At 38.2% G+C, this 18,578-nt stretch overlaps 1 protein-coding gene and 1 non-coding gene across 3 annotated transcripts in view; both read right to left on the bottom strand.

Annotated features, from left to right (window-relative positions):
• Positions 1 to 13,456, bottom strand: part of LOC115223019 (coiled-coil and C2 domain-containing protein 2A-like) — a 49,448-nt gene extending 35,992 nt beyond the window's left edge. Inside the window, exons 1-12 of one of the 2 annotated variants that reach the window (XM_036511979.1) lie at positions 13,110 to 13,456; positions 11,207 to 11,436; positions 10,897 to 10,974; positions 9,916 to 9,963; positions 9,233 to 9,304; positions 6,644 to 7,001; positions 6,077 to 6,258; positions 5,097 to 5,186; positions 3,724 to 3,819; positions 2,899 to 3,219; positions 1,826 to 1,847; positions 982 to 1,119 (exon numbers count right to left, since the gene is read on the bottom strand). In XM_036511979.1, the coding sequence (XP_036367872.1) occupies positions 982 to 1,119; positions 1,826 to 1,847; positions 2,899 to 3,219; positions 3,724 to 3,819; positions 5,097 to 5,186; positions 6,077 to 6,258; positions 6,644 to 7,001; positions 9,233 to 9,304; positions 9,916 to 9,963; positions 10,897 to 10,974 (1,405 nt within the window). In that variant the 5' untranslated portion in view covers positions 11,207 to 11,436; positions 13,110 to 13,456. Of the gene's footprint in view, positions 1 to 981; positions 1,120 to 1,825; positions 1,848 to 2,898; positions 3,226 to 3,723; positions 3,820 to 5,096; positions 5,187 to 6,076; positions 6,259 to 6,643; positions 7,002 to 9,232; positions 9,305 to 9,915; positions 9,964 to 10,896; positions 10,975 to 11,206; positions 11,437 to 13,109 lie in introns of both variants that reach the window. The other variant, XM_029793446.2, reaches the window with a different exon arrangement.
• Positions 7,459 to 7,561, bottom strand: LOC115223055. The gene has a single exon (XR_003882775.1). It is a non-coding gene; the product is annotated as a U6 spliceosomal RNA (small nuclear RNA).
• Positions 13,457 to 18,578: the final 5,122 nt, after the last annotated feature.

Genomic DNA, 18,578 nt, shown 5'->3' with positions numbered 1-18,578 from the left:
ACATCGACTCCAGTGCGTAACTGGTACTTAATTTATCGACCCTGAAAGGATGAAAGGCAAAGTCGACCTCGGCGGAATTTGAACTCGGAACATAATGACAGACAAAATATGGCTACGCATTTCGCCCGGCGTGCTAACGTTTCTGCCAACTCGCTGCCTTCACGTATGCATATATATATGTATATCTGTGTGTGTGTCTGTCTGTCCACTACCATTTGACAACCGGTGTTGGTGTGTTTGCATCCCCGTAACGTAGCGGTTCAGAAAAGAGACTGATAGAATAAATACCAGGCTTTAAAAATTAAGCACTGAGGTTGATTCATTCGATTAAAGAATTCAAGATGATGCTCCAGCATGGCCGCAGTCTAATGACTGAAACGAGTAAAAGATCATCATCATCATTAACACCACCAGCATCACCTTATATCAGTTATTTATCAATAATTTAATAAAGGGACCTCTAAGAGGTTACCTGATCTGCAAGACATAACAGTCAAATTCACTCTAATTACACACAACTGTCTTAACCCTTTAGCATTCAGATTAATCTGTCAAATGTAAAGCCTGTTTAATCACATTGTTTTAAATTAATTGTACAGCATCTTGTAACTCTGAGGTTTTGATGATGTCCCTGTTTATTTTTAGAATGACTTTGTAGGGTAGGCGTGAGAGGTCAGAGCTGGCTTGTTTGAGCATAAAACAGGAAGACAATTTTAGCCTGATATGGCCAGTTTAAACACTAAAGGGTTAAAAATCATGCTACAATAGATAATGCAGTTCTTGATACATTATGGTCACAACTGGAACAGCTTTGATCATAGGACCAAGGATGGATGAGGTTGGAATATAAATCCTACCTCAACCTCTTTTAGTCACCTTTTACAGCATGCAGAGGAAACACTGGGGCTATTCTTTGGCAGGCCAGTCCCCCCGCCCCCGCACAGCACAGTGGTAGCAGGAGTAAAGAAATTTAGTACTCACTTGAGTTTGATGATGGGTAGTAGTATATCTCTGCTTCACTCTTTACCTGTGAGCTATAACAGATTTTTTGTGCTTTCATCATGTGATAGTAACCACAGCCATCCTTCTCAGAGATGTTACCCAGAAGTGGATAGGTATCTGTGGTAAAAAAAAAAATAATAAAAAAAAAACATATAAACACACACAATAGGAGCAGGAGTGGCTGTGTGGTAAGTAGCTTGCTAACCAACCACATGGTTCTGGGTTCAGTCCCACTGCGTGGCATCTTGGGCAAGTGTCTTCTGCTATAGCCCCGGGCCGACTAAAGCCTTGTGAGTGGATTTAGTAGACGGAAACTGAAAGAAGCCTGTCGTATATATGTATGTGTGTGTTTGTGTGTCTGTGTTTGTCCCCCTAGCATTGCTTGACAACCGATGCTGGTGTGTTTACGTCCCCGTCACTTAGTGGTTTGGCAAAAGAGACCGATAGAATAAGTACCGGGCTTACAAAAAGAATAAGTCCCGGGGTCGATTTGCTTGATTGGAGGCGGTGCTCCAGCATGGCCGCAGTCAAATGACTGAAACAAGTAAAAGGGTAAAAAGAGAGAGTACAATTAATATGGTAGAGTGGTTAAGAATCTTATTCCTCAACCATGTGTTCCCAGATTCAGTACTGGACCAATTATCTGGCTTTCAGAAATCTGGAGTTACAAAGCAGCATTTAAATGCATATATATACACATACACAAATGCACAAGGACAGCCAACCACATATATGCACTTTCACATGCAAAGGGCCACATTTGTTTTTAGGTGGGGTACATCAATGTTATTTAAAGAAATCATTGGAAACCAAGTATACGTACCTTCGTAGTAACCGTTGTCAATCTGGAATAGACATAAGGAAGGAGAAAATAAAGAAGGAAGAGTTAAAGTAGGCACAGCATGTTATCAAATAGATATATAAAGAGAGAGTATTTATAATTATGATGAGATCATAATTACAATGGAGAGGGTTTCAAAAACCCTTACATGCTTAGAAATAGCAATCAAAACTGCTACAAAACCATCATAATTACTCATAATTTTCTCTCCACACTAACACTGTCTGCAGGCAACATTACACATAAAATTCACAATTTAAAAAATGTTTCGTTAATTATCTCTCTCTCTCTCTATATATATATATATATATATATATATGAAACTCGATTTTACCCCAAACTTTTTCTCAAGCCTGCTATAATGTGATACATGTCTTTGGTGTGGTAATTGTACGCGGCTGAAGAAGGCTTTTGATCTACCTGTTATATCAATTATGCATTGATATAAGTTGTTCAATAAAGCCCGAAACATATGTACCGCAAAATCCTTTGCGTCCTGTTTTTCTTTTGATACACACACACATATATATATATATTATATATATATATATATATATATATATATATATACAGACAGACAGACATATTTTGTATATATACACATGCACACATACATGTATGCATATATACATTTAGACACAATGCACATCCAGACATGTATATAGATACATGCACATGTAGTGTGGACTGGATGCTTTTTACCTGCCAGTGCTGGTGCCACATAAAAAGCACTCGGCCCACTCTGCAGGGTGGTTGGTCTTAGGAAGGGCATCCAGCCATAGAGACCATACCAAAACAGACACAGAGGTCTGGTGCAGTCTTCTGCCTGGTCAGCTCCTGTCAGACTGTCCAACCACGCCAGCATGGAAGGCGGATGTTAAGCGATGACGATAATGATATACATTCATCTACAAACATGTTTATAGATATACATACATGTATATTTATATATACACCACACATAAACACATGTACGTACACACGCATACATACACTACAAATACTCAACAGCAAATAAAAGCAAAAAGCAAGGAAAGGACAAACCAAGCACCTACCTCATCCTCCCCCTCTTCTTCTGCCTTTGTACTATCTTTGCTAACTCTTCTGCTTCCATCTTCCTTTCCTTTATCCTTTTCCTTTTTCGTCTTGCTTTCAGCTTTTCCTCTGCTTCCTGCCGAAGACCTTCTTCTCTCTCCAGGCACCACGATCCCAGCCGCATCACGTATTTTTCCCTTGCTACCCCCACTGTCATCAGGGGTGGAGGGGGGCTTTGCAGCATCCGTTGATTGCACTGACGGTGATTCTGATGACATCATGGATGAACCTTCCCAAGTTTGAGTGAAGAAATCGTAACCCTGTTTTGCTGTTATTTCTGACTGTTTCTACACCAGACCAGACCGGATCAGAACGGACCGGATCACACCAGATTGGATCAGACCAAACAGGATTGGGTCAGACCAGTGTTAAGTTTAGGGAACAGGATTGAGGATAAGGAAATGGTTAAGCAAGGTAGTTGGAAGAACAGGAAGGGGCCAATCAGATGTGGAGAGAAAGAAAAATGAAAAGAAAAAAGTATTAATACACATCATATGACTGAGATAAAGATAACGAGAAAGAAGTAATTAATTGTTAAAATTCGTTAATTAGCATGTGATGTATTGGTGTATTTATTGCCAAGAAACAATTTTGTTGCTGATATTGTTGTTGGTCTTCGACAAAAGCATACATCGGTGATTCCCAGAGTGGGTGGTACTGCATCCATGAGGAAACAATGGAAAGATCCACACACACACACAGATACAAACACTCATACACACAGATGCCGACATGCACACATACACAGATGCAGAGACACAATGCACACACACACACACACTTACCTGCCCCACGGCAGAAGACTTCCGTCTGTTCCATCTCTGGAACAACTTGTCGGTCGCTTCCTTTGTCTTCCGTTCCAGTTCTCTCTCTTCTTTTTCCTGGAGGGGGAAGGTATAAAGGGAGATGAGAGAGTGGGGGTAGATAGTGACAGAGAGGCTGGGGTGGGAGTAAAGAGTGTTATTTTCATCAAAAACAACAACATTCATTTTCACAGCCTGCTACTCCTGGGAGACTTGTTAAGGGTTGAGTCCTCAGGCATCTCTTCCATAGGGTCCTATCAAAAGTAACTGACATTACTCTTTCCTGCCGGATTCTCAAATGTGACCAACTGAACCTATTGAATCTAGAATCACAAGACTCCATCTTTTTTTTTCTATCTTTTACTAGTTTGAGCCACTGGACTGCGGCCATGCTGGGGCACTGCCTTGAAGGGTTTTAGTTGAACAAATTAGGCCCCAGTACTTGTCTGGTACTTATTCAAGCAGGCTCTGTTGCTGAACTGCTAAATTATGAGGATGTAAACAAACTAATATAGGTTGTCAAGCATTGGTGGATGGGGAAACGATCAGACACATGGCAGTCTTCCACACAGTTTCCATCTACCAAATTCACTCTCAAGGCATTGATTGACCAAAGGTTACAGTAGAAGACACCTGATTGAGGTGGTACACAGTGGGACTGAACCTGAAATCTACTAGTTGCAAAGCAGGTTTCTTTATAACCACACCACAATGCTCTCTCATCGACAAATTTACCGACTGATTTTAGAATAAGGCACTTATGAATCAGCGAGGAGCCTTTAGCACTCAACACTTTTAGAAACATGAGGGAATCAATGAAGAAATCTCCAGGCGGTTAATACATCTGCTAGAAATAGCAGCTAAATCTCCACCAAATCACAAGATAGGAATAAAATATTGGGTAATGTAGCCCTAGGAATAGAAGACAGGATGAACAAAGATAAGAATATCTTTGCTGATAGGTGTTTGGGATCAAGACTGACATGGGGCTGAACAAAAATAAAAAGGGAGACCATATTAAATGATGAGCAGATGTAGAGGAATAAAAGTAAAACTGTAGTACACATCATCATCATTGCCGTTTAACGTCTACTTTCCATGCTGGCTTGGGTTGGACGATTTGACTGATCTGGCAAAGTTTCTACAGCTGGATGCCTTTCCTAACACCAACTGCTCCAAGAGTGTAGTGGGTGCTTTTATGTGCCATCAGCATGAAGGGCCAGTCAGGCGGTTCTGGCAATGACCACGCTCAAAAGCTTGAATAAAAGATGGCAAGATTACAGCAGGAATAACTATGATCATAGGTTTTTGCCACATTAAGACCGACCCAAGGTATAAACAACAATGTGACTTACCAAATTTGATTTAAACTGTGGTTCAAAGTCTCGGATTTTACTCATCCGTTCTTTCTGTTCCTCCTGGTGGACTTCAGAAGCAGCAGCCATCTTCAACACAAAGAACAGGAGAGAAAGGTCAACTCGGTGCAGCGCCACATTGCATATATACATATATACATACATACATACATTCATATACTCCTTTACTCTTTTACTCGTTTCAGTCATTTTTACTGTGGCCATGCTGGAGCACCGCCTTTAGTCAAGCAAATCGACCCCAGGACTTATTCTTTGTAAGCCTAGTACTTATTCTATCGGTCTCTTTTGCCGAACCGCTAAGTGACGGGGACGTAAACACACCAGCATCGGTTTTCAAGTGATGAAATATATATATAAATATATATTATATATATAAATTAGAGAAATTATTATGTATTGATAATTCATTTTTATACTTTTTGTGATCTAGTTATATGTTTTATAAAAATATATTTTATTTTTTATTTATGATTTGGTTTATGTCTATCATTGTTTGACTTGCATAATAGTGGTGTTTTTTCTGTAATTTATATATTATATATTTATATTGCGAAATTTGATTTAATACTAAATTGAATTTTCCCCATAAGTTTGGAGTTATACTCCCTAATATTATTATACATATATGGTACAAAAATACACAAAAGACAAAGACAAGGTGAAAGAACAACAAACAGGGTGCATTAAGTTGGGGCTCAGGAAAAATGGAAGAAATCCTTAATGTTTCGAGCCCATGCTCTTTTGCAGTAAGAACAGATGAGGAGAGAAAAAGAAAACATATCTGGTTTGAAATCTGAGGACTCGTTTCATTGGTAGTCCCAAGTTTACCTGTATCTTAATGTTAATTCAGTCAACTAAAGAAGAAGGAATATTATTTGGTGGAAGATGGAAGAAGAAAAATTCAGTAGAGTATGGTGGTAGGGAGAGGTAATGAGAAAGCTGCAGTAGTTGGACCTTACCTTTGCCTTCTCTCGCAATGACTTGATTTTGTCTCTGATGGTCGATCTGCTCAATACCATGTCCATTGCTTCATCAGCATCATCTTCCTCCGCTTCCTCCTCCTCTTCCTCGTCCTTCTCATCATCATCACCAGGTGCACCATTTTTGCGATGTCTCTTGACAATTTCATCACTTTCAGAATCTAAAAAGATGATAACGATGAGAATATAACAGTTGTAAATGACTTCATATTCTGTGAAGCCTCTGCTGTTGTAGAAATCCTTGAAAGCAGCGAGCTGGCAGAAACGCTAGCAACGACCTCGCTCGAATCTTTTACACATGCCACCGGCACAGGTGCCAGTAAGGCGATGCTAGTAACAATCACGCTCGAATGGTGTCTTTTACGTGCCACTGGCATGGAGGCCAGATAGCTGCTCTGGCAACGATCACGCTCGGATACATAGTAATAATTATGAAGAGACGCCAAAAGGTGATATTTAATAGTATTTGAACAGAGAATGGCAGAAACATGTACCTAGGGATGCTGTTATATCACAGTTGCTATGACACTACAACAAATTGCTTACCTGTCGTCTTAGAAAGTTCCTCTGAGTCTTTCTGCTGCAGAGATCTATCTGAGGCATTCGTTCCAGCTTCATTGGCTCCAGCTTCAATCTTCATCCTCTGCTTCTGCTTTGATCCATCCCGAGGTCTCGGCACAGGTTTGCCGTTTGCAGTTTCCTTGACAACTCCTTCTTTTTCTGAATCGTCAGTGAGGTTTTTCGATGAGGCACTTACTGCCGATGTGGCACTGTAACTTGTGCTGATAGGTAGGGAACTTAACGATGACCTGCTGTTGTCCTTGAGAGCCTTACGACTCCGTTGCTTCACAGACCGGACTTCGTCTGACAGTCTCTCCAACGATTCCGGTGTTGTCTGGGAAAGCTGAAGAATTTTGAAGCAGTAAACGAAACAGTGAGAGGTGAGATGACAGTTCAATCTCGATAAAAGTACCGATGAAATAATGAACAGATTCGTGGGTTTTACAGGAAAGGGAAATGGTCAAGACATGATAATGTTAAAAAGTGCTTTAGTTGCACATCTATTTTGATGTGAAGATTCTATAGTCATATGTCATTTAGTAACTGCTTCTTACTAAACAAGAAGCCAAGTGAAACACTAAATATCACTAATGTACAATGGACCACAGTCTACAAAATCAAATCCCACTCAGTATTTGATTACTCTCTTTTACTCTTTTACTTGTTTCAGTCATTTGACTGCGGCCATGCTGGAGCACCGCCTTTAATCGAGCAACTCGACCCCGGGACTTATTCTTTTTGTAAGTCCAGTACTTATTCTATCGGTCTCTTTTTGCCAAACCGCTAAGTAATAGGATTTTTAAAATATGGAACGCTTCACGAATTTGCATGTCATCCTTGCGCAGGGGCCATGCTAATCTTCTCTGTATCGTTCCAATTTTAGTATATGTACTGCCGAAGCAAGTTTGGTAGTTATTTTATTAAACTTTAACAGGAACTGAACTAAAAACACAAAGGCAGGGAACTAAATGTTGCATTCCATTCCATTTTAGGTTCTACTGACTGTCAGCTACAAGGAAGTAATTAGTGTTGGAGAGGCTGGGTGATAGTAGTTGAGTAATAGATGCGTACCTTTCCTTCATTGGACACTAAACTCTGCTTGTGAAAACCTGTTGAGGCAAGTGAAATCGAAATTGAAATCAAATTCAATTACTGGTATCCGTGCTAGTCAAGCGCTAAGAGCACCATTTGAGCATGATCTTTGCCAGAGCAGCAAACTGGCACTTGAAAAAAGCAAGGTCGTTGCCAGTACCACTGGCACATAAAAGTACCCACTACACACTTGGAGTGGTTGGCATTAGGAAGGGCATCCAGCTGTAGAAACTCTGCCAGATCAGATTGGAGCCTGGTGCAACCATCTGGTTCACCAGTCCTGTCAAATCGTCCAACCCATGCTAGCATGGAAAGCAGACGTTAATTGATGATGAAGGGAGAGTGAAAAAAATTTAGGGAGCTTACCACACTACAAGCAAGCAGTACTGAATATTTGTAAGGAACATGATGTGACGACACAGAAGTGAGATGTGAAGTATTAAAGGTGCAGATTGAAAGGCTCTGGAGAGCTAACCTTTAGTAGTTTGGTGTACGAAAAAATATCTCTTAACTACCCTGGTCCCCATATCTCAGGAGAAATGCTAAGTTTGAGAAAATACTGAAACCCTATTGGCACAAAGAGAGCCTGCCGTTCTTATCTGAGCAGATGTAGAGGAATAAAAGTAAAACTGTAGTACATCATCATCATCGCCGTTTAACGTCTGCATTCCATGCTGGCATGGGTTGGACGGTTTGACTGATCTGGCAAATTTTCTACAGCTGGATGCCTTTCCTAACACCAACCGCTCCAAGAATGTAGTGGGTGCTTTTATGTGCCATCAGCACGAGGGCCAGTCAGGCAGTTCTGGCAATGACCACACTCAAAAGGTGTTTTTAACATGTTACCTGCACAGGAGCCAGTCTGGCAGCACTGGCAACAACCATGCTCGAATGTTGTTTTTCACGTCCCACCGGCACACGTGCCAGTAAGGTGACACTGGCAATGATAACACTCGAATGGTGCTTTTTACATGTCACTGGCACGGAAGCCAATCCATGGCCCTGGCAATGATCTCACTTGGATGTGCTTGTAATGTTCCACTGGCACAAGTGCCAATCAGGCGGTACTGTCTTTGGCCATGTCTGCAATTTTGATTTTGATTTCACTTGCATCAATAGGTCTTCACAAGCACAATTGTCATAAATCAGGCTTTGAAGTTTAGATCAAATAGTTTCACTGTATTTGTGAGTTTCGGGGAAAATAGAAAGTTAAGAGGGAAAACACTGGCAGAAAATATTGGAGTGGAGTGATGCAATCTTTTATTTTGTCATTTGTCACACTCAGCCAAGTCTTCTGCATCTTAAACCACCAAGGAATGGAAGCAGGCAGCAGCAAGGAGGGTATTCTATGCCAGGCAACACTCTTATGGGGTTGACACTTTAGAGTCTGCTGTATAAGCTTGGAGATGGCAAACTCAAGGGCTGCCCTAGCATAGTAAAGTGGATGTTAGAATGATGATGATGATGATGATGACGACTTACCTCTTTCTGTTTCCGACGTCTGCGTGCAGTCAGATTGAGCATGAAAGACTCCACTTCCGTCTCTTCAGTGACCTGCAGAAGAAATGGGAAGAAAGACATTATTAATTAGCAGTAAAATAAGGCAGTGAGCTGGAAGGATCGTTAGCGTACAAGACAGAAATGCTTAGTGGTATTTCAGTTGTCTTTACATTCTGAGTTCAAATTCTGCCGAGGTAGACGTTGCCTCTCATCTTTTCAGGGTTGATGAAATAAGTGCCAGTTGAGCACTGGGGTCAATGTAATTGACTAGCCCCAGCCATAGCAGAAGGGATCAATCCACAGCAACATGAGCTGTAATTACCAAATCTGTCTTCTCAATCCCACCCTCATAAATTTGATGTTGCCCATCAGGGTGAGCCCCTCATATAAACTAGAGGGAGCAGCTGCTTGGCTGCTCAACCTGCAACAAATAACACCATACTGTCTTCATAAAAGGATCAATTATATAATGTAGTCCTAGATACACTATGTCTGATTATAAATTCACAGGATTGTTTACTTCAGGACAACAACGAAATGTTGATAATTATGTCTGAATGAAAGATAGGATGGTCGTGGATGGAACGCTTTTGATCATAGGTCTAAGTCAGGATCGACATGGGAGTTAAGCAACAATATCAAGGAAGGACAAAAAGCTAACTTACCTGGGTGGAAGGTTTTGAAGCAACCTCAGTCATCTCTAAGTCAGCTCCCTGAAAGTACCAATAATATTAATACGTTTTTTGTTTTTGTAAGTACCTGTTGTGTGCGTCACACTTACTTCTTTGAAGTGGCAAAGTGAGAAAGAAGAGGAGAGATAGGAAGTAAGAGAGAAAGAGAGGGAGTGACAGCATGAGAGAGAAAGAGAGAGTGAGGGAGTGAGAGAGAGTGAAAGAGACATGAGTGCTGATGACATTTGTTTTGTTTTTAAATGTTTCGGGGAGGACGTAAGAGAGAAAGAAAGAGAGTGAGAAAAAGCGAAAGAGAAAGAGAGGGAGTGAGAGAGAGACAATTCATACATAGATACACAGACAGAAAATATTGGCTGTCAGTTTCACTTTTCATTATCACACAAGAATAAAATTAACTCACAAATGGCTGAGTACTCCACAGATACAACTCAAGACATATACATTGTTTTATACATCATATATAGTTGTTGAAAATTTCTGGGTACAAATGTACAAATTGAAATGCAAAAGAATGAAATAATAAATGGATTTCTGAATGAAAGTTTGGTGATTGCGTTTATGTCCACCACGCGACACGTATTATTGCAAACATGTTTTAACTAACCTATACTATACACACACACAAATACATTCATGTATATAAATATATACACTCATACACCTTTTAAGCCATCAAATACAGTATGTAGTTTAAGACATAACACTAAAAGAAGACATGGATGGCCATGGCTGGAATGGTTTCAATTATATATCTGCTAGATCAGGACTGATCTTGGGTTAAACAACACAAATACAGTATGTACACTAAGACAAAAAACAAAAAGACAGGGATGGCCATGTTTGGAATGCCTTTGATCATAGATCTGCTGGATCAGGACTGACCTAGGGCTGAACAACAAAACAACTGCCTGAATACAATGCCTACAACACCACTGTTAGTTTGAAAAGACTCACCATGGCAGGATTAACAATGCCACTTTCTAAATCGGTTGCATCGGAGATCAAAGCCTGGCTTTTCTTCATGGTGGGCATCTGAAATAATAAGAAAGCGTGGAGTAAGATGAGACACACAGGTGGAAAAGGGATGATACATTGATGTATGCATGCATACATTATCATATATATTATCATATATACATTATTATATACATTATCATATATACATTATCATATATACATTATCATATATATGTTGCATGGGCTTTGAAATTATGTCCAAGTCTAAAGACACAGATTTAGAACCAAAATAAACTGCAAACTATACCAGTAGATTTCTCAACGACTTGGAACCACCTGGAGTACAACTTCACTGATTCATACTGAAGATCCACAGTTATCCACTGCAGGAATTTAGATGCTCTACATTGGTGCAATAGTACAAGTTTGGTACAACCAGTGCTGTGATATTGTTTTGGACAAACACTCCTGGTAACTAATATCTCTTGGTTTTCAAAAATGTCTTCAGATTTCTCTTTTAAACATCAGAATGCAATTCTGAAAACAAAAAAGTTTTTATATGTTACAATTATTATTTTTCGGTTTTTTTTTTTTATCTTTACCTTTGGAACTTTACAGATTTAAAAAATAATTATTTATAACTAAACACTTTCAAACTTTGTATACTGGTAGAATGTGTCATATAAACCATCTTTTACTCTTAGCATTTTTGAGAAAAACTTATATTTACGAAGTTATTTCACGTTAAAGTTCTTGTGTTTTGGTAATTTCAAATAATCAATGATATGTATTCAGCTGAATAAAATTACTGCTGCTTAAGGTTTTAGGGTTAGGGTTTTAGGTTTAGGGTTGTCATAAATAACAGTGACAAACGAAATATACACCGCCAGAAGTTTTTGTTGACAAGCAACAGCAGTAATTTTATTCAGTTGAATACACATCATTGATTGGTTGAAACTACCGAAATAGGACAACTTTAATGTGAAATAACTTCGTAAATATGAATTTTTCTCAAAAATGTTAAGAGTAAAAGATGCTTTGTATGACACATTCTACCAGTGTCCGAAATTTGAAAATGTTTAATAATAAAATTTTTTTTTTTTAATCTGTAGGTCTTGGGGGGGGGGGGTACCATTTCGTCTTGGAATACGTACTCGGGAGTAACTTTTTCGTTACCAATATCATTTTTTCAGAAGTATATATTTTAAATATTAACTTTATTACTTTCATAATATTTATATATATACATATATTAAGCGAAGTGTATATATATTTACACTCTATTGACAAATATACGAGTGCTATTTTTCCTGCTTTAGGTTTCTTAGACGGCTATGGTTACATATAAATTATAGTTAAATATTAACTGAAGGGTCAGGCAATCCCTTTAAGTCGAGTACAATATATATTATATTTAGACAAGGTTGACAGTGACAATACAAAGCTTAAAAACATTGTAGAAGTCACGTAGTTAGCTAAGTCTGCGAGTAAATTCTTCAGTCTCATGTAAAATTGTTTTTGTACACACACACATATATATATATTTATATATATACACACACACATGCTTGTATGTATAGATACAAATACTTGTGAAAGACTATTTTTCGAACGTTTGGTATACACAACAATCCGAACCCCAAAGGTGACTTGCGTTGTTAGATAGAGGGACGGATGGACAGACAGATAGACAGATAGGAATAGATAGATAGATAGATAGATAGAGATGGATGGATGGGTAGATAGAGATGGATGGGTAGACAGAGATGGATGGATGGGTAGATATAGATAGATAGATAGATAGATAGATAGATAGATAGATAGATAGATAGATAGATAAATAGATAGATAGATAGGTAGGTAGGTAGGTAGATACATTGGTAGATAGATAGACTTAAGAGAACGTATTGGGTAATGTTGTCGGGTTTTGTAAACCCAACCCAAATGTACACGTTCTTTATATATAATGAACGAGTGCGTTTGAATTTACAAGAGAGAGTTAGATGAAGGCCGAAACTTCGAAGTCATTGTCACCACTCTTGCGAAAATAAATGTACTCTACAAAAAGTAGTGAGTAATCCTTCAGTTAAAAGTAAAATTGTTTTTGTACACACACATATATTATATATATACACATGCTTGCATATATAGATACAAATGCTTATAAAAAACATACACTCATATAAACGCAACAAAAATATATAAAATACTCGCTTATGACAAGGTGAGAGCCAAGCTGCGCGTACCTAGCAACAACCACTGATTATATGAATGAAACGGTGGAGAGCGCGGTAGCAACAACAGGTTCGAAACTATACCTAAAAGTTATGTTATCACTTGGACAAATATCGCCAGTATTCTACCGAGATGATGAGGAAAAAAAGAAATAGAACATCTGCCAAAATTCTGAATTTTGAATTCTGATAGACGAAAAGTTAAAATACAATGCGAAACTTACTTCGCATTTGTGAGGAGGGAAGGAAAACGACTGATGTAAGAGACTAGAGAATTTTGGCGGGAGTGGGGGGGGGACGAATTGGTAGAGGCGAAGTTTAAGGGGAAGTAACTGTAGATGGTAAGACAGCTGATACGTTAATTATACTTACTCCAGCTTAGCGCAACGTAGGGCGTGGTCGCCGTTTATCAGGCACAGTTTTCCACAGCTCGCAGCTCGTCTCTTTGACTGAGCTGTGTAGACCGAGCAGGGGCCCTTGGCACCTCGAGTGCCGTCAAATGCTCGCCAGGCGGGCAATGCGGTCGATGGTAGTTCCACTTTAGCGTTCTATAGAGGGTTAGTGACAGGAAAGTGCGACGACGTTCTCGGGAAAACTCTGGGCGTCGACGAAGATCAAACTAACCGGGCCTGGAACCATGGATAACTTCCAGAAATCCCTTGCCTGGAAATGTTACCGAGGGGCACTGCCTGTTCGAGATAAACTTTACAGGCACGGAAGTGATTTCAGGTGTGCGCAGAGCGATGAAACCGTCCATCACGCCCTCGTCCAATGTCCAAGCATTGCTGACCTGTGACTTTATCGGACATCTGCTGTGGCGTGTAAGACGGATCCGGCTATCAGTTGAAACCATAGTCAAGATTGCCCCGCCACTCTCCTATGAACTAAGGTTCATGCAATTTATAAAAATTCGTGACCTTCTGTCTAAACTAGAAATCGTTTATACAATACAAAGCTCATTCTAAATCAAAAATTGAGACATTTATGCGTTAAGAGACTCTCCTAAAATTTCATATTAAAGATTAGACATAATGCAGGGATGTATGGAAATTCTTTTAACATCGAATTTTTCTCACATACTTTCTAATTCTTGTTCTCTTATGAGAATGAAAGTTATGAAAGTTTTATAATAAATTAGATATTCAGCAATTGTTAAATAATTATTTGGTTTGCAAGATTCTTTATATGAGTTCGTGTGTTGAAGCATATTCTGCTGTGTCTGGGGAGAGTCATTTTCTTTTTGTGCCTTATTATGTAACACACTCACCGGTAAAATTTCCACTTTTTTCTTATTTTTATTGTCCTAAAATTTTCGTTGCGTCTTGCAACCTTTTCAGGAAATTTTACCGGTGGGTGTGTTAAATTATAAGGCACGAAAATGACTCTCCCCAGACACAATTGTTAAATAATTAATTCCTCTCTACACAGTTCCCTCTTACTCCCCCTTCTTCCTCGGTTACAGAATATCTTAATCACATGATGTAAAACCGACCAATAAGAATCCAATAATTCCATTTCCGGAATTACTTCTGCTAAGCCATTTTCTCCTCTCCTTACAGAAGAGAGAGATCACCATCGAAGCCTCATCGTTTAAGCGATGGTCTTCTGCCTAATTCCCGTCTACCAATTTTCAATCTCGAGGTATTATTAGCTTTAACACTTCATCTTTGTGCCCTCGCTTATAATAATACATGTTTAACCCCCAACCACAATATATGTAAGTCCATCCGTTCTTCCACACTCTATGTAAGAAGCAGGTGCTTGTACCCTGAATGTCTCTTGCCTGTCCTTGCAATGTCCCCCTCAATGTAAACCTTTTCTAGGTTAATAAAGAAAGATCAGTTAAAAAAAGGTACAACTGTTGTAAAATAACTAAAATACCAAGGTGCTTCCTACTGTAATTAACGATGCATTTTGCACGAAGCCCTCCCCGCCTACATTCAACAGTCCAGTTCTTAATTACAACATTCCACTTTCACTTTGTCAAACTGGTCGCCAACTGACAGCAGAATTATTCTTTTGGATGCGCTACTGTGGCTAGTTTGGATGGGTCTTTTTTGCATTCCTATATTTTTATTATATCGTTATGGAAGATAGGAAGGGTGTGAATGCATTAGATCGTTTATAATTGTGACTTTAGTTCTGCATTTTTCTGTTTTTAAGACTCGAATGTAGAGAGATCGGTTGTGTGTGATTTGTTGCAAGTCGAGCGACCATTATTGGAAGCTTTTTTGTTATTATCTTGCATAAATTCCTATAGATAATATGTACAATATCTCAGTTATTTGTTAGAATTTTAATATACTGTTCTCAAACAGTGTATTCTTTCTGATGGATGTTTCTTTACAACAGTTTTTACAATGGCATAACAAACGTCTACTGTCTCCCCAATTTTTCTTTGATCCACTCCATCATAGTGCATGGAAAAATAATGATCTGATTTTCTTTAAAAATTTGTAATGTATGATTATTGTCCATAATTCCTAAATGAATTCTCCATAAATTATATTTGAAATGACAATCTATATTTACGAGGGAGTGCTAAAAAGTTCCTGGCTTTTGGGTAAGAGAAAATACAGGAGGATCAGTTAATTATGATTTTATTCAACACTTTCCCCTTTCGAGTACACACACTTATTGCAGTGGTCCTTCAGTTTTTCCAAGCCCTGTAAAAGAATTCGTAATGTTGGGCCTCCAACCAAGCCTTTTGCGATACTGTAAAGCCAGAAACTTTTCAGCACACCTCATTATGTCAATATGACCAATGAAAAAATGACGAATGTCAAATTTTGTTTTAATATTGTTTCACTCATAAACACACACATCGCTCGGTCTGAGATTCGAACCCGCCAGCCCTTAACCGCGAGTCCAATGCTCTAACCACTAGGCCATGTGCCTCCACGATTTTGTAGATACTGCTTTCAAAATTTCTATTTTCTTTATCATACATTCTCTTCCAATAAATACATCTGAAGCAAATATTTTTCATGGACCCTTAAGATATTACTGTGGACTCAATTTACTATTTTACTTGTGTGGACCCCCCAAAAAATCTTATGTGGGCTCTGGTTGACGACCAATGGTCTTGGTAAATGTTTGTAATGACAGTTTATCAGTATAGTGATAAATGTAGCAAGATAGCTGGTGTTAGATCCCTACCATTTAACTGCCTTCTCTGTCTTATACTGTTTCTTTTTATTTCAGAACATCAGATGAGATTGGCTGAAAAGAATATTTTTACCTCCACAGCATCCTCAGTATTTAGATTTTAAAGACTAATGGAATATGTTAAACCAAACTGTTATTAACTCTGTTTCTAGAAATCCATGGCTAAATTATTTTGAAATACTTCCTTTGAGCTGAGTTTCATAGCAGAGTTTCTCTGTTTGCTGTCTGAATTGTGTACAAGCCGATTCTGCATTCTAATTAAGTTTTAATGAATTTACCAAAGTGTTGGCAGCATCTTCTGATCTTGGCAAGGATAAAATTCCATGGGAAAATAAAATGTAAAACTGAATAGAAGAAACACATCCATATATTGTAGTGAAAGGAAATATGGAAAATGAATTCTGAAGTTGAATGTAAGACGGTGTCTGAAAGTATTGACTTTCCAGATGAGATGCTGAAAGAGAAGAGTAAAACATACCAATGTGATTTGTGTAAAAAGTCATTCTCTCAAAGAGGCCACCTAATTACTCACAAACGCATACATACAGGAGTAAAACCATATCAGTGTGATATCTGTGGTAAATCATTTTCTGTAAGAAGTAACTTAACTACTCACAAACGTATTCATACAGGGGAGAAGCCATATCATTGTGATATCTGTGGTAATTCATTCTCTCAAAGAAGTCCCTTAACTACTCACAAACGTATTCATACAGGCGAAAAACCATATCAGTGTGATATCTGTGGTAAATCATTCTCACAAAATGGTGAGGTGACTAAACACAAACGTACCCATACAGGGGAGAAGCCATATCAGTGTGATATCTGTGATAAATCGTTTTCTGGAAGTGGTGGCTTAACTATACACAAACGCTTTCATACCGGAGAGAAGCCATACAACTGTGACATCTGCGGTAAATCATTCTCTCAAAATGGTGAAGTAACAATACATAAATACATTCATACAGGAGTGAAACCCTACCAGTGTGATATCTGCGGTAAATCATTCTCTGTAACAAGTCATTTAACTACTCACAAACGTATTCATACAGGAGAGAAACCATATCATTGTGATATCTGTGGTATATCATTCTCTGAGAGTAGTAGCTTTACTAGACACAAGCGTATTCATACAGGAGAGAAACCATATCTCTGCGATATTTGTGGTAAATCATTCTCTCAGATCGGTTACTTAACTACTCACAAACGTATTCATACAGGAGAAAAGCCATATCATTGTGATGTTTGTGGTAAAACATTCTCTCACAGTGGTAACTTAACCAATCACAGGAACATTCATTCAAGGGAAAAGCCATATCAGTGTGATATCTGTGGTAAATCATTTTCTCACAGTGGTAACTTAACTACACACAAACAAATTCATACAAGAGACAAGCAATACCACAATGATGTCTATGGTAAATCATTCTCTCAAGAAGTCACTTAACCCTTTAGTGTTTAAACCGGCCAAATCCGGCCCAATATATTCTACATGTTTTATATTCAAACTGGCGATATCTAGCCTCTCACACTTAACCTACAATGTCATGCTAAAAATAAACAATCACATCGTTGAAACCTCAAAGCTATAAGATAATGCATGATTAATTCAAAACAATTTGAGTGAAAAGGTATTACAATCAACAGAGTAATCTGAACACTAAGGGGTTAAATACTCACAACCGTATTCATAAAGAAGAGTAACAGAATCAGTCCTAAAAGAGTCATTCTATGAATAAAAAAAATATATAACCATGAACGTATATTATAAAAAAAAACAGACAATACAATTTGATAAGTCTCCTAAGACTTTCATATATAACCACATATATAAATATATACCTTGGTGAGATAAAGTTGTTAAAAATATAATCGTTGTCTCAGAATACTCATCTATTTTCCATCTGACATATTTTCTGAAGGGAGAAAAGAGACGTTTGATTTATTTGACATTGTGGATAAATAACTGAGAAATGCATTTTCATGTCAGAGATCATGTCACTGTATAATTGATGTCGCAAATAAATATATAAACCATCTTTCATCATACCAGGATATTTTATATACAGTCTTACATGTGTGTTACAGGGATTGGTCAAAATATTAGAAAAAAATCCTTGTTAAATGGAAGTTTTATTATTAAATGCAGAATTGGTCCACCTTTAGCATCAAACACAGCTTCAATTTGTTGAAGAATTGACTTGTATAGGTTCTGGATAATTCTTAGGGGAATTTTAAACCAGTTTTTAAGTAAATCTACTTTAGCTCTTTTTGTGA

Source organism: Octopus sinensis, linkage group LG21 (genome assembly GCF_006345805.1).
Source record: "Octopus sinensis linkage group LG21, ASM634580v1, whole genome shotgun sequence".
Classification (NCBI taxonomy): domain Eukaryota; kingdom Metazoa; phylum Mollusca; class Cephalopoda; order Octopoda; family Octopodidae; genus Octopus; species Octopus sinensis.
The sequence above is the reverse complement of the archived record's forward strand: the minus strand, read 5'-3'. Positions and strand labels throughout refer to the sequence as shown.